This window comes from Opisthorchis viverrini (assembly GCF_000715545.1).
Source record: "Opisthorchis viverrini unplaced genomic scaffold opera_v5_259, whole genome shotgun sequence".
Lineage (NCBI taxonomy): Eukaryota > Metazoa > Platyhelminthes > Trematoda > Opisthorchiida > Opisthorchiidae > Opisthorchis > Opisthorchis viverrini.
In genome coordinates this window covers 42,725-57,428 of record NW_008751914.1, presented here as the reverse complement: position 1 = coordinate 57,428, position 14,704 = coordinate 42,725, and the positions used below count along the sequence as shown (strand labels likewise).

General features: G+C 46.4%; 1 protein-coding gene across 1 annotated transcript in view; it reads right to left on the bottom strand.

Annotated features, from left to right (window-relative positions):
• Positions 1-1,241: 1,241 nt before the first annotated feature.
• Positions 1,242-14,704, bottom strand: part of T265_09123 (hypothetical protein) — a gene marked incomplete at both ends in the record, with an annotated part of 36,869 nt that continues 23,406 nt past the window's right edge. The window contains 2 exons of the mRNA XM_009175120.1: positions 1,242-2,112; positions 4,049-4,235. Coding sequence (XP_009173384.1) covers positions 1,881-2,112; positions 4,049-4,235 — 419 coding nt within the window. The remainder of the gene's footprint in view (positions 2,113-4,048; positions 4,236-14,704) is intronic.

Here is a 14,704-nt window from a genome sequence, read left to right as displayed (position 1 = left end):
CACACCTAGACAGGAGGACGATTAGGGTCCTCAACCAAAGCCTTTGGCTCAAAAGCCTAACCGCAAGGCAGCGGTGTTTGGCGAGAAATGCAAATGCACTACCATTTCTACGGAACAAGTCGCCACATGTTCCAACCCCCAACCTGGAGGGCCAGGACATAGTCCAAACGAAATGTGTGATAACGATGACGTAGGTGCATAGTTGAGTGTGGATTTACAACACAGGAAGAATGGATTGCAAGCCAATGGGCGGTATCTCAATAGTGGTGTATTCCAGAAACGCCAGGAGCCCCAATAGGGCCTGACGCCCCACCTAAGCATATTATAAATACTGAATGCAGTGGTAAGATGACCTGAAAAAAATCATTCAGCTGCAACGCCACCTGAAGGAAGCACGAGGGCTGGGATACTGCCAGGTTGCCCAAGCCTAGACAGGGGAAGTCGAGATGCAGAGGTCGGGTTCGAACCACGGGTCTTCCGGTCTGTAAATTCGCGCTTCAACCGCTTGAACCATCTCCCCCCCCCCCCGATGACCTGAAAATACAACCATATACGTACAGTATACGTAATGGTCGTCCTCCGTGCATAGGAACATGCTAATGAGAGCGAATCATCAGTCACCAGAGGTGGCCTTCAAGGGGGGATTGAAGGACCGGGCATATGATGGAGTGACCTTTGTACGGGGGATCCCAGAGGGGAAATAGTTGTGGCTGAAAACACTCAGAAACATAGCTAAACTGCATAATCAGTGGCACCCTAGAACAAAATTACGGTATTCTCGCTATCGAAAGAACCACGCCCCCTATGAGGACTTTCTGTCCATTATGATAGCGTGCGACCGTCCACAGTACAATTACCGGTCTAATAAGTCCCAATTCAGTTGACTTTTCGAAGTTAGCATAGAGATGGAGTAACGTACCACAATTAATGCGTAGATAGCCATACACTTTGACTTGAAATCCTACGTTATCGAGAAGGTCGCATCGATCCTTCTCACAATCGTGCAGATGCAGACCTACTAGAGCCTCCGATCTCCCACTGGCTGATACACTGAACACGGTGCCCTCACTTCACAATTACGTACATTGACTCCCTATGATTCTGCGCATCTTATCCCAACAGACTTACAGTCGAAAATACGACGCGTGTATTACGTCCGATTGAGCACAGTGGCTCTATCCTTACCACGCAGGTGAGCCCGCCTGAGTCAACGCAACGAAACATAAGAGCATGGTTGATCGTAGCATTCTTTGCTTTTGCGCATTTCTATCACAAGGCATAATTTCAAACACGTACATACAAACAGACAGCCTACGAAAACGCGTTTAATCGCGTGAGTACAGGGGACGAAAAGGAGTTTGAAATGCTCTACACATGTTGACATAAGCGAGTGATGGTACTGAAATTGATGGGGTGGGTACGTACAGGAAAAAGACCAACGTCACGTGGGAAAGGAAGCGTACGCAATGATGGTCGTCCTTGATCGATGGGCGGTCTGCTGAGTTACAAGATCGCACAATATAGAAGGGAGCGGCAGAAACTTAGATGCCACAGACACAAGCATGGCGGTGGAAGGACCACAGGAATTAAAATGGCTCAGCGGCAGAAATACAATTCGGCATATGTAGCGAGAACGGCGTGTGATACACGATTCGTGTCCTAGAGATAGTGCTCACTGTATAGGAATGGTGCCCGGTTAGGTCAACCGTAAACTGTGATGCACAACAACATAGCCATATTTCGGGCGGATCGATACTAGGACGTACAGAGAGTTGCCCTCTTCAATTCAGAGCGAATCACCCGTAAATGTTTCCAAATCATGGAGGGTTGGGTTCGGGGAAATATTCACAAAAAACGGACAGTGAGATCCAAGGTAAGGGTCATTGAACAATCATGTTGGATGAGTTGGAAGTGTTGGGGGATTTCGGAACCGCTGTCATGGGTGGGCCTTTGACAAGACATTGTTCGGACGAATCGGATGAATTCTTGGCCGGTAGGTCGGTCGACTTAGTTGGGCGAGAAGTGTGCGAGTGAGTTCCAGACACGGGGACGGAGGGACGCCGGCCGTGTCGACGCAGTTCTGACACTGTCAGTAGCTTGCGTCGAGTTCGTCTAAAAGCAAGGAACAAACAGAGCGTTGACGTCTTGCACTATGAAACCGAAAAACGCTTACCTGATTCCGCACAGAAACCTAAAGAGACGTACTTCACAAACGGCTACCTTGAAGTAACCAATAGAAACGGTTCTTTCCAAAATCTAGCTACAGTGCTCCTCCACGTAAGGAAAACCCAGACAAGAAAAAAAAGCTACAATACTTCTTTTGTTAAAAATGGATTACGAAGGCGAAGCCCTCAAATAAAAAGCGTCTTATTAGTAGAAAAGAGCCTTGGGTGGTCTCGCGCTCCCGCAAAAATAGCCAAGCCATATCATTAAGCTTATCGTCAGTCAGGTGCGGAAATTCTCTGCGAGTTAGGTAAACTTGGTCATGCTTCGAAAAGTTGCCCCTCATAGTAGGGCTGGTCTATATGCAAGCCCGATGATAAGTCAACTGACACCGGGCTTGCGATGATAAACGTTTCAGAGATTGACGTGACAGATCTATAGGCATGGACATCACCAGTTTCCTGTGCACTCGGCGGTCACATGCACGATGAAGGGTAACAATTCTACGTGTTTTAAAAGATATACGAAAGGATGAGGATATTATGGGGGAATAATTTCCTATGGTCGGTTGAAACCTTGGAACAGCGCGGTGCGGCATGACTTCAGTTGCTTCACTGCTTGTCGAACGCAACAGCGAATTAGCAGCCATTTGGCGTAGCAGTAATCCGGAACATGACGTTAAAGAGGCGAGAGCTTCGACAATCACCCGCATTTCCAGCCAACAAAAGCCCCAAAATATGAGCTTCTCCCACGAAAATCACAAGTTTAGTCTACCAGTGATGGGATGATCACTCAGATGAATTTCATGAGGTTTACGTGTTATGAGAGTAAATATCCTTAGTTAAGTACTTTATTTGATAGCTTATTTGAGTGGATATCTGTCCTATTCGTACAGCTCATCTGTATAAACTCTGTTGCTCACGGACACAGTTGAAACTCTGACATATATATCGCAGTGAAATGTGAAATCTTGCTGGTACGAGTAGCTGAGAGGAGATTGCGAAAGTGCGTTAAAATTCACTCCGAGTAAGATAAACTTCCCTACAAGAAATGATTTTGTGGTACTCGGAGCGCACCTGGGAGACTGCTGTGGTAGCGGGTCGTCAACCAGTGAAGAGGGTAGTGATGGCATAAGTCGGGTAACAACGAAGTCGGCTGTGGGTTTTTGGGAAATGAAACCTAACCATCATCCGAGGTTATCGGACAAAGTTGCCGCCGCAGTCAGTTGCCCTGCGATGGTTCGGCGGCTATGGAGAGATGCATTTGTCCTTCAGGATGTACATAAACCCATGTGAGATGCAGGGATTAGTTTAGATGAAAGTCACTAGCCGAATTAACTTTGCACCATAGAAAATCTGGGATATTACGAGGAATCACGAAACCATATTACCTCGGCTTCATACAGTAGTACCATGCCCTGCAGTTGAGAAATAAACCTGTATGTACTTTGATGAGTCGGACACGACAGCTTTACTGACAGCCGTACACAAATGAGGATACTGGTTGGATTAAAAAATAGTGCATTCAACCGCGTATGCACAAATTGTCAACAGATAATGCTGAGTAGGGCCTGTTAGGATCCAATGACGGACCACAGTCACGCGCAATACAAGCTGCTTTGGAGTGTATTGGAATCATAAGCCAGCTGAAACACCTATTCACCAAACAAAGCGTAAAAGTGTATCCGCTCTAGGGTTAGGCGTAGCCCAACTAACTCCATCGTACGCTGTCTCCGCTTGTGCGGTCATGAAATTTGAAAACTGAGTGAGTCACTACTGAATTGTCTAGTGTGAAGTAGGCGAAAAAACAGACAGAGAGGGAATGGTGAACGATACGAAACAAATACCGGATGATACACTTGTGTTGCTTAGCCTTAGAAGCTTACTTGGTGCGGTCCGTTGCGAGGAACATAAGGGTTGTGGCTCCGTTCTCATCTGGACCCATCCCGATCCGGCGCCGGGGACCAGTGGCCAACGGGCCGCGGATTTGCGGATCTGAGACAACACCTGCCTCCGAAGTGTGGTGGTTCGTAGTTCCCGCAGTATGCTGCGGCTTCTTAGCTGGACTAGGTTCTTCGGAGATAAGCGGAAAAAAACAAAGGAAAAGATATAGTGGACTACTAGAAGGAATGGTTCACATAAAACACTTCGAAGCACAACTTATCAGCAAAGACTGCAAATTTTTGGTAAGGAAACCTGTAGCCGATGAACGTTATCAACACCATCATGGGCTGTAAACTGTCCACCGGTTATGTGGTGATCGTAGCTGCCAGCAGTGCGAAAATAGAATTGGACGTTGAAGGCAGTAGCTGATAACGTTGACGCTGAACCCAGAATCGACAGGAAAACCTTGAAAGGGGAGATCGCAGGGAGATGCTATTTACTGAAACCGATAGCATGGATGCACACAATCCATTTGATGCGCGGCTGGGCAGTGACTATCGCCGCCTCTGATCAATAATATATTCTTTCTCGGGGTCCCAATACAGGGTGATGACAATGATCAGTGTAACTGAAATTGTTGGTAATATTTCATCGCCAAGTCACTGCTTGTTTCAAAACTGCGTATGGTTTTGTGAGGAGATTGGATCGAAGAAGCCGATCGACAGGAAAACTATGATGAAGCCTGATGACACAAATAGGTGTCCAGTATAAATTTTTTCCTCATAAGAGTACTGTATTTGAACCCTTCATGCGTGCAGGAGTATACAGCAAGCAGTCCAACAGGTCCAGTAGTGTAAGACAAGACTATTCTTTTTCCTCATCCACCTCCAACTTTGAGACCGATGTGTTGCTTGCAACTTCTCTACCTGCCTCTGAAATAACCGGGATCGAGATGCTTCCGGGGAGTTCGCATTCAGACGCTGAGTATGTGGTATCCTTGGTTCAGATCATTCGAAGATGCCGGTCATTTTAAATAAACTAAATCATTCTACTGCACGGTATGATAAGCGCTTCACACCTTCAGAGTGTAAACTGCTACTACAAGACTGGGTGGGATTGAACCCAAACCCCATTCTTGCTGACCAGTCAGTCGATATCCTAGGCGAATTTAATTACTTTGACTGTGGTATAAGTTCATGTGGGCTGGCTGGAGTCGACGTCTACGGTGCCGGCATGATGTCAGTTATTCTGTCAAGGGTGGAGCATACATCCCAACGGTGCGATCCATACCGCTTTAGTAATAAAAAATGTGCACCCCCCAACCGTCTCACGTTCGAAGGGTGTGCGAAAACTTGGCATTTGGCCATTGGTACCTCTAAAACATAGGTCTGGTCTATTAGGGACATCGGACTGGCAATGCCAAAGTACGTATACCAAACCCTGATGCAAAGTTGAATATGCGTTGCGATGGTATCGGGCCGCCTGTTGATCGATATCTGTAGGTGAACATCCCGTTCTGAGTTAGCTCAGAGCAATGCTACCTAGCCATGGTGGTTCCCCGACTTGCGAGGACCAGGAGGAAAACGAATTAAGAGACTTACTCGTATAATGGCGTGATTGGAATTAAATTGCGTGCCTCAGAAGCTCTCTATCGCTGGCTGATAGCCATATGAGCTAATTGGATGCACGACTGATTCACATTAAGTGGTCGCTGAGTTACACAGTATGAACTCTTATGCCGAAAGCTCGTACAGGCCAGCTCGTAACGGTCAGCTTATAACCGGAGAAATCGTCTTCCACTGTCTATGCAGTGAGCATCGACTCCGAAGCGACCAAGTTTCACAAGACTCAGAAGGCCGATTTGGGTATTTATATCATTCGCAAGGACGCTCGATGGACCCGTCCGGATTAACCTCGATAGAAAGCGTCCTTTTCAGCACCAGAACTGCATTCCACCGGAGTACAATCTGACATTGCAAACAAGCACCGGTTTCTCTATAGAGTGGCGTCGGTTGAACCGAACAGCCGAACGGCGCAAAGACGACCATTCACTGGAATCCAATTCATCAAGCGCGTTCAGCTCCCGGGCTGAGTACAACTTCCATATCATACATTCCACGATACATCCAGAGGGTGGAATGTAAAAAAGCTGAGCTCGTCTTGGGCGCTTTGAGTCTTGTATGCGTGTTTCGGAGAGATGATATATGTCAGCTTTAGGAGAGTACAAGGTCAAGGCAGTTGACAGAGTACAGATTTTAGTAATAACGATAATAAGAATAATAATGATGTCTCAGCTATAGCGCCCTCCCGGCGTTTAGGTGCCAGGCCTCCAGAAGAAAGCCTGAGGGATGGCATACTGCCAGGCGGCCCAGGCCCAGACAAGAGCAGTCGAGATGCGGAGGTTGGTTTTGAAAAATGCACAGGCGTTGGAGATAGTTAGATGGAATCTCGAGAATTCATTAGCGTTATTTCGTTTATATTGAAGGGCAGAAGGTCGGCTAAGACATACCAGTAAGGTGATTACTACTCAGACAGATGACGTGTGCCTGTAAGGCGAGGGATTGCAAAGAAAAACGGATGAATAAAGAACAAGGAGGACAACTGATACTTCCTTGTTACCTAGGCCGTGGGAGGGGGTATATTTGAGGTACTCAGCTTGAAGACAGTGGAGGGAGAAGGTTTTGTTTTGGAGGACGTGCAGCTAGCCTCTGAGTCAAAAGTTTGACACAAAAGGCAGCAGGTGGTTGGGCTTACTCAAGGGATCCTGTCCGGTGGCAATGACTCGATAGCCTCACTTCCTTGGTTGCAGGAGTGCCACACAGAGTAAAACATTCAGTCTCACTTCTGATGCTATTGTATATAGCAGATTCGTTTGGAGCCGCACAGAGTTCTTGATGGGTTTCAATTGTATTTCTCCCGCATCGAATAGTTCGCTCGGGTGGCGAGCTGGCTCAGTAGTTGGAGCGCGAATTTACTGACCAGAAGGTCCGTGGTTAGAACCCGACCTCTGTCTCTCGACTTGCCCTGTCTAGGCTTGAGCAACCTGGCAGTATACCAGCCTTCGTGCTTCCTTTCGGTGGCATGGAGCTAGGCACCCAAAGGGTGTTATTAGTTCGCCCACAGTCATGGTTAACCGTTGGATCGGAGTGTGCAGTCTTTAGGGTAGACCTTTTTAAACCTATCCTTCCTCAGAAAAACGCACCATCACTAACTCCGGAAATACGGAATGTATGGGAAACCTTGTACCAACAACCAACTTATATTTTGGGTTGACAGCTGGTAAAAGACATACAATACTGATTTCCTACTTGAGAAAAGCGAGGGGCGTGAAAAGTGCAATGTCACTAGCCGAAGTATATCATTGCTAAGATAAGAAAAACATGCCACTTGATAACGTTCAGAACAATGACAAACGCCCGCATGACACTGGAGGAAGAAGACGGGCTGAAATAGATCAAGAGACCTGGGAAGAAGTTTCATTTGCCGCAAATATTGGGGTTCATCAAGATGGCCGTTAGTGGCTCTAAACAACGGTGGATGGAGTCAATCCCGACGAGGCATGAAAGATGGGGATAACCCCTAGCTGTGGCGTGTTTTCGGCACATACCTGTGATAAAACCTAAGAGAAACACGATAACTGAAGTACACCCAGTCATATGGTGATGCTTAGGTGGGATGGAATCGTTCAGCTTTGAAACTGGAGCCTTGAGAGCAGCGCTATCCTGAGCAGCCACTGAGCGATTCAGAAGAGTATCAGAATAGTACCAAGGAACAGCATGGTTGATAGAATAAGAGACAGTATTTTTTCACAATAAGGCTTTCAAATAAATAATGGTTGTACGGCAGGGAAGTATTGGTGCTGAACATTGATGTTATGCTGTCGATGACGAGATTGCAGACGTAGTGAGTTTCCACCGAGGGCACTGTGTCAAAGTTTTCGATGATGGAGTTCCAGATAGGGCTGAACAAATGGCATTTTTTTATCTTGATTACTTCCCAATCGTACTGGAAGTTTCAGGGTCCTACAACTTTGTCACCATCTTAAGGGCTTGGTGCCCTGCCGTGAAATATGCCCAGTGTCCACATACCAACGGGAGAAATTGCATCACGCTCAAATGAGCGATATGGGTCAAAGGTAATTGGCGGGTAGTCAAGGGGAAGTGCGCTGGAAAAATATATGTACTGCCTAGATATTGATCCACTGGTCGTCAAACACACATGGTTGAGTATCATCGACCAACACACGTGAGAGGAGGCTAGGTGGCGGATGGCATCCACTTTAACATGAGTAACCCAGGAAATCGATAGTGTGTTGTGTCACATGACACCAATCGACTGTAATCAGCAGATATCTCACCAGGTTTTTCGGTACAAGGATATAGCCAAAGCCGAGGAAGACAAACCAGAACGATCAAGTGCATCAACTTGCAATCAATTGTGCAAGAACCGATGCATTCTGTCGGGCTTCGATAACGTTTAGGACGGGAAACAGTGCATAAGAAATGTGGACGAAATCGGACTGGGTGTCTAGTCAGTCTCCAACAAGTGGGCAAAATGTCGCAAGGGAAGTAGAAGGCTAGGTGTAACGCTGAACAAGAGAACGCTAAGTATAAATAACCCATCACAGCCAATACGCCTCCTACATGGAAAGGGAGCAGGAGGAGCAGAAAGATGAAGCCTCATAATGCTAATCATATCGATCACGGTGTAAAGTTATGCACTTTCATAAACAAAAATCGATGATAATGTTGTTTAAATCAGCTGATCATTCCGGTTTGTGTCTGTTGATTCTGGGGTAGCAGGAAAGAAGAACGAGTTTTCGGTTTTGTCCGCTGAGTGCCACTAAATCCACTGACGTTAGTGTTTATGGCTTCGGGTTCAAAATCAACAAAATTATTTGATGTAAGTGACACATCTCTCTTCATCTGTTCCACTTAGAATGTAAACATGACTCGACGTGAAGTCAAGCTGCCGTAAGGAGTGCCCAATCCTGGTGTGCATAACTCCACCAAATCTATAGGATGCTGATTGGGAGTCCAGCCCCTTAGGTTGTTCCTACCAACTCAGCGAAAGGCAGACAAATGAAGTTCACATCAGATTGCATTTCGGACTAAAACTACCAAGCACCTAGAAGCGGTTGTTTGAGATGCAAGTAATCAGCTGGACAGGCGAATGACACAATTCGGGCATTTTGCTTTCTGGTCTTGGCTTGGAGGATCTTAATGGGTTGATGAGTGAGAGGATAGCCCACCCACTGAGTTTCACCGTTTGCGGCTCCCAACACTTAAAAAAAATCAAAATTAAAAGGATATAATAAGTTATGTTCCCACATGCAGGATCAGATTTGGAGGCTTTAAGATGTACTGGAAATTCGAGTACTAAAATGATAACGGCGCTGTCTAACCACTACAGTTGATGGGAGTGACTGTGGGATGCGGCCACTTATTCCGATCATGAGCTCGAAAACCGGCCTTGCCATCCTATGACGTTTACAGCCCGATGACTGCCGCATCAGCAAAAAAGTGCAGAGAATCTATACTATTCTCCGAAAAGTCTACACAGGCCATTCGTCATTGATAGTACACTCCGTATGCCGAACAGTGACTGTAGCAAGTAAGAGGTGATAACGAGGTCGTATTTTGAAAACGTTCCCTATCGGATCTATGAACAGATGCGGAGTGGTAATAAATAACCGTTCAGCAGTAACACCCTTTCAGTGCCTGGCTGCCATGCCACCCGAAAGAGGCACGAGGGTTGAGATACTGCCATGTTGCCCCAAAAAATGGTCCAGCTGTAACATCCCTTCGGTGCCTAGCTGCCATGCCACCAGAAGGAAGCATGAGGTCGCCCAAGCCTAGCAAGGGAATTGGAGGCAGAGATCGGGTTCGAACCACGGACCTTCCTGTCAGTAAATTCCTGCTTTGACCACTGAGCATATTGATTCCTAGGAAGTCTAGACGGGTGAGATTATAACACTTGACTTTGGGGTGCTATTAACCCGAGCAATTTGCAGGACATGACGGACTTGCTGCCATAAACCGGTCAGATTCTTTGAGGTCGGCCAAGTGATTGAATGGGTTGAGTGTGATTTTTAAAGGTCCGAAGTTAGGCAGTTTAATTGATGGCGACCATTCGGTTGTCATCACAGACCTCCATGCAGCCGGTTTGAAGTATTAGATCGACCGGGGACCACGTCACGTGGATGAAGAAAACAGCTGTTTTATAAAACTTTCCGCGTGTGGTTTAACGGGCACATGATACATGCACCTGAGAACGTCAGCAATAGTGCAGTGATAACTCGCACAATAATAAGCGTACACTCATAATACCGGCGTGGAGTATGAGACCAAATGAGGCTAAAGAACATGTTCCAACAGTCATGACGAAGTGCATTGAATCGATTCACTTGTGAAAGATCAGCAACATGGTTGGTTTGGCAGTGTTAGAAGAAACTCAACGGCACGTTGAGTAACGCGAGCGCCACTGTCACGATAACGTGCACCAAGGCATTTTGGTCTGATTCAATTTTCAATTCAATTCAAAATTCATAACAGATATGGAGGGAATAAAGGCATAACCAGGGCTACAGCGTTTGCTCAAACCCACACTACAAGCAAGACGAGGATGACAGTGCAACGCTGGTGTTCAACACTGATGCTTCCGTGCCTTATTATGAAGAAAACGATGAAAGTAGATGGGGAAGTAACTTATTGCTAGTCATGGCGCCAGAGCGGCATATCCTTGAATCTCAAGGGACATGTATCAGGCTATAGTGGGGGGTGTTTTGTTGTATGGCTGTGACACTTGGCCTGTTCGAGCAGCGGAACTGAGATGTCTTCAGGTATCCGACAGCCGTTGTTTGAGAACCATAGATTCAGGATGGGGATCGCGTGATCCCCATTGTGTCTGGTTGGAGACGTTGCAGGATATGGTTGCTAACCACGGATAATCATGCTAATCAATGACGTTCCTGTTGCCAGTTTCTATCCAGGTTGCCTGAATGAGTATCTGAAGGTGTAAATACCTCGTAATAATTGTGATGGACTAACACGAAATCCCTTCCCTGTACATTTTTATTATTTTGTTCGCAATAAGACTTTCATGGTTGTACGACGCCGAAGCATCAATGTTGAACACTGATGTCACGCTGATGATGCTAGTGCCAGCCTATCACGATAATTCGATTGAGTGTTGTTCAAGGTGTCCATTTTTGTAGAAGATAGTCATGCTAGTTTGATCAATGATAGTTTCGCAGATCACAGTTTTCTTGAGACTGGTCACACGGATTCCCACCGAAATAATTTTCGGTAAACTTGGCTTCTTTTAGTTCTTTATCCTTTCATGGCCACCAGGTTCTACGGTCGACATTAGGTTTCAAGTGACGTTTAATTAATCAACCGGGCTGATTTATGCTCGGCGGGAAGATCTTTCGAGATTCAAGCAGCTTCACTGTCGTGGTTGATATCCATTGCTTGAGTGGAGCTCGTAGTAGCATGCCGCAGTCGAAACTCCAGGCATTATGCAAGGAAGCGGCGATCGCATTCCAGTGCGAGTCGATATACGATTGTGGAATATCTGAAAGAAAGTTTAGAGGGCGATTGTGATGAATTCGTTTAACTTCAGGATCTGTCAACCTCATTTGGTGAGACACCCGCCCTTATAGTGTCCTGAAAAATGAACAGCGAAGAGATTCTCGAAGGACCTATGGCCAGGATCCACACAGTGTTTTATAACAAGCAACAATCGATCCATGGCCATTATTAACTGATTGCGATGTGATCGATTTCGGCTTGTGGCTGGTACGCCTTTGGAAGGCACGATATAGCCCAACGACTTCGATTGTTTCGGGAGTTGGTACTGAATAAACACAATCTGTGGTTGGCACTCAGATGAATCATTCGCCGTTGTCCACATGCACTGAGTCCAATCGAAGACAACCACTCAATTGTACTAGGATGCGGTAACTCTGCCCATTTGTTCATTCAGATCTGCAGCAACCACGACGACACCTGAGGCTTTATCCCACCGTAACAGAGTGATAAAGTTAGCATAAAACTTTATGTCGATGGTATCAGAGCTACAGTCGGTTGGGGCGCAAGCACAAACGATAAACGAACAGCGATCAACCTCCCAATTATGAGCTTTCTTCAGGGACTTTGCCAAGTGAACCATAGAAGGGCGATTATCAACGAGTGCCCAAACAAGCAAGGATCCTTCTGCCAGGCGACTTAGATAGGCACCGACCTGTGCATATTCTGCGGCCGCGGCCTCTAGATCGCCAGAGGTGCGCGGCCGAAAAACCGAAATAATTTTCGGTAAACTTGGCTTCTTTTAGTTCTTTATCCTTTCATGGCCACCAGGTTCTACGGTCGACATTAGGTTTCAAGTGACGTTTAATTAATCAACCGGGCTGATTTATGCTCGGCGGGAAGATCTTTCGAGATTCAAGCAGCTTCACTGTCGTGGTTGATATCCATTGCTTGAGTGGAGCTCGTAGTAGCATGCCGCAGTCGAAACTCCAGGCATTATGCAAGGAAGCGGCGATCGCATTCCAGTGCGAGTCGATATACGATTGTGGAATATCTGAAAGAAAGTTTAGAGGGCGATTGTGATGAATTCGTTTAACTTCAGGATCTGTCAACCTCATTTGGTGAGACACCCGCCCTTATAGTGTCCTGAAAAATGAACAGCGAAGAGATTCTCGAAGGACCTATGGCCAGGATCCACACAGTGTTTTATAACAAGCAACAATCGATCCATGGCCATTATTAACTGATTGCGATGTGATCGATTTCGGCTTGTGGCTGGTACGCCTTTGGAAGGCACGATATAGCCCAACGACTTCGATTGTTTCGGGAGTTGGTACTGAATAAACACAATCTGTGGTTGGCACTCAGATGAATCATTCGCCGTTGTCCACATGCACTGAGTCCAATCGAAGACAACCACTCAATTGTACTAGGATGCGGTAACTCTGCCCATTTGTTCATTCAGATCTGCAGCAACCACGACGACACCTGAGGCTTTATCCCACCGTAACAGAGTGATAAAGTTAGCATAAAACTTTATGTCGATGGTATCAGAGCTACAGTCGGTTGGGGCGCAAGCACAAACGATAAACGAACAGCGATCAACCTCCCAATTATGAGCTTTCTTCAGGGACTTTGCCAAGTGAACCATAGAAGGGCGATTATCAACGAGTGCCCAAACAAGCAAGGATCCTTCTGCCAGGCGACTTAGATAGGCACCGACCTGTGCATATTCTGCGGCCGCGGCCTCTAGATCGCCAGAGGTGCGCGGCCGAAAACGAGTGGAGAGTGATGGGGCAGTTAGCTCAACCACTTGCAGCTTGAATGCTTGTTTCTGATACACCGCACACATCAATACAAAGCGAGTCCAGTGTGAGAGCGAGAGCAGCTTGTTGTTCTGTTAGCTTAAAAGTGCGAACACTAAAAGCAGGCAGATAGAACGGGCACCGAGGCCGAAAGATTGATATTGGGGTGCCTTAGACTGTCGGTTTCGGTTGACCAGCAGATATCGCGGTCATGAGCGCTGCAAGACGGAGGATGTCGTCAGTCCAAACGGACGAATGACAAATGCATTATTAATAAGGGTGGGAGGAAGATATAGAAGTACATGAGAGAAAGGGCGGACAGTGAGTTACACGTCCCTATAGACTCAAGCGTGTATCTGACGGCTTAACCTAGGTTTCTCTGCAACCTCATAGTGCCAGATAGCTTACCTTTAAATTACTGGTTTGGAAGCATACCAACAATGCATCAGTTGGGTGCTTCAGTCGGTCGCTCTAATCCCAGTCACCGTGCGTTTTCTTACAGAGTCGCCTAACTGGTCGTAACCGCTTAAAGTCAGACCGTAGTCAGATTCCGAACCGATATGGTGTGACGCAAGGTGTAAACACTGTCTAATCAATCGTGAGACTCCTACCAGTCGAGTCCTATGCATGTGACCGAAATGTTGCTAAAATCAGCTGATGGGCATCAAGCGCATCGGTAATAGATACGAATGTTCCAGTAAATGCACGCTCTATCTGAAGAATAAAACATCGAAGAGGTAATGTTGCAGATGGTGGCTACTGGAAATCAATCGAGAACGGAGATAGAAAAAGTATCTAAATACCCAAGCAGAGTCCACGCCACTGCTCAGAAGATCAGTGAATGCGGTCTTATGCCTTACACGGTGTTTGTCAGACCTCTTGACTTCAACCGATTCCTACCGAAGGTAATAACCTAATGTTAGTGTTCGACCGGCAACAGTCTCTCTTAAGGTGGAATTTGGGATGACTGGCATCTTTATACAACCAGTTCAAAACAGCTCGATCAGAACCTCCTATTCTCGAAACAACATCAAAGCAATTAGATAGGGCGGTAAGCAATGCGACCATGGTTTTACAAGCATACCCGGCAACCTATGAGGTCGCGAGAAGCGAGAGGACTGAATCAACTGGGTATGATATTTCAGGATTCTGAAAATTCCAACTTTCGTTTCCAGAGGACGAAGACGAGTTTGGAAAATTCTTGGTCGAATGGAGTTGTGCAAATATGTGGGGCTGTGCTGTGGTTACCCATTGGCGAGTACCAGGAAAAGGGTACCACAGACTGAACTTTATCAAAGACTATCAGGAAGGTCAGCTTCCTGAA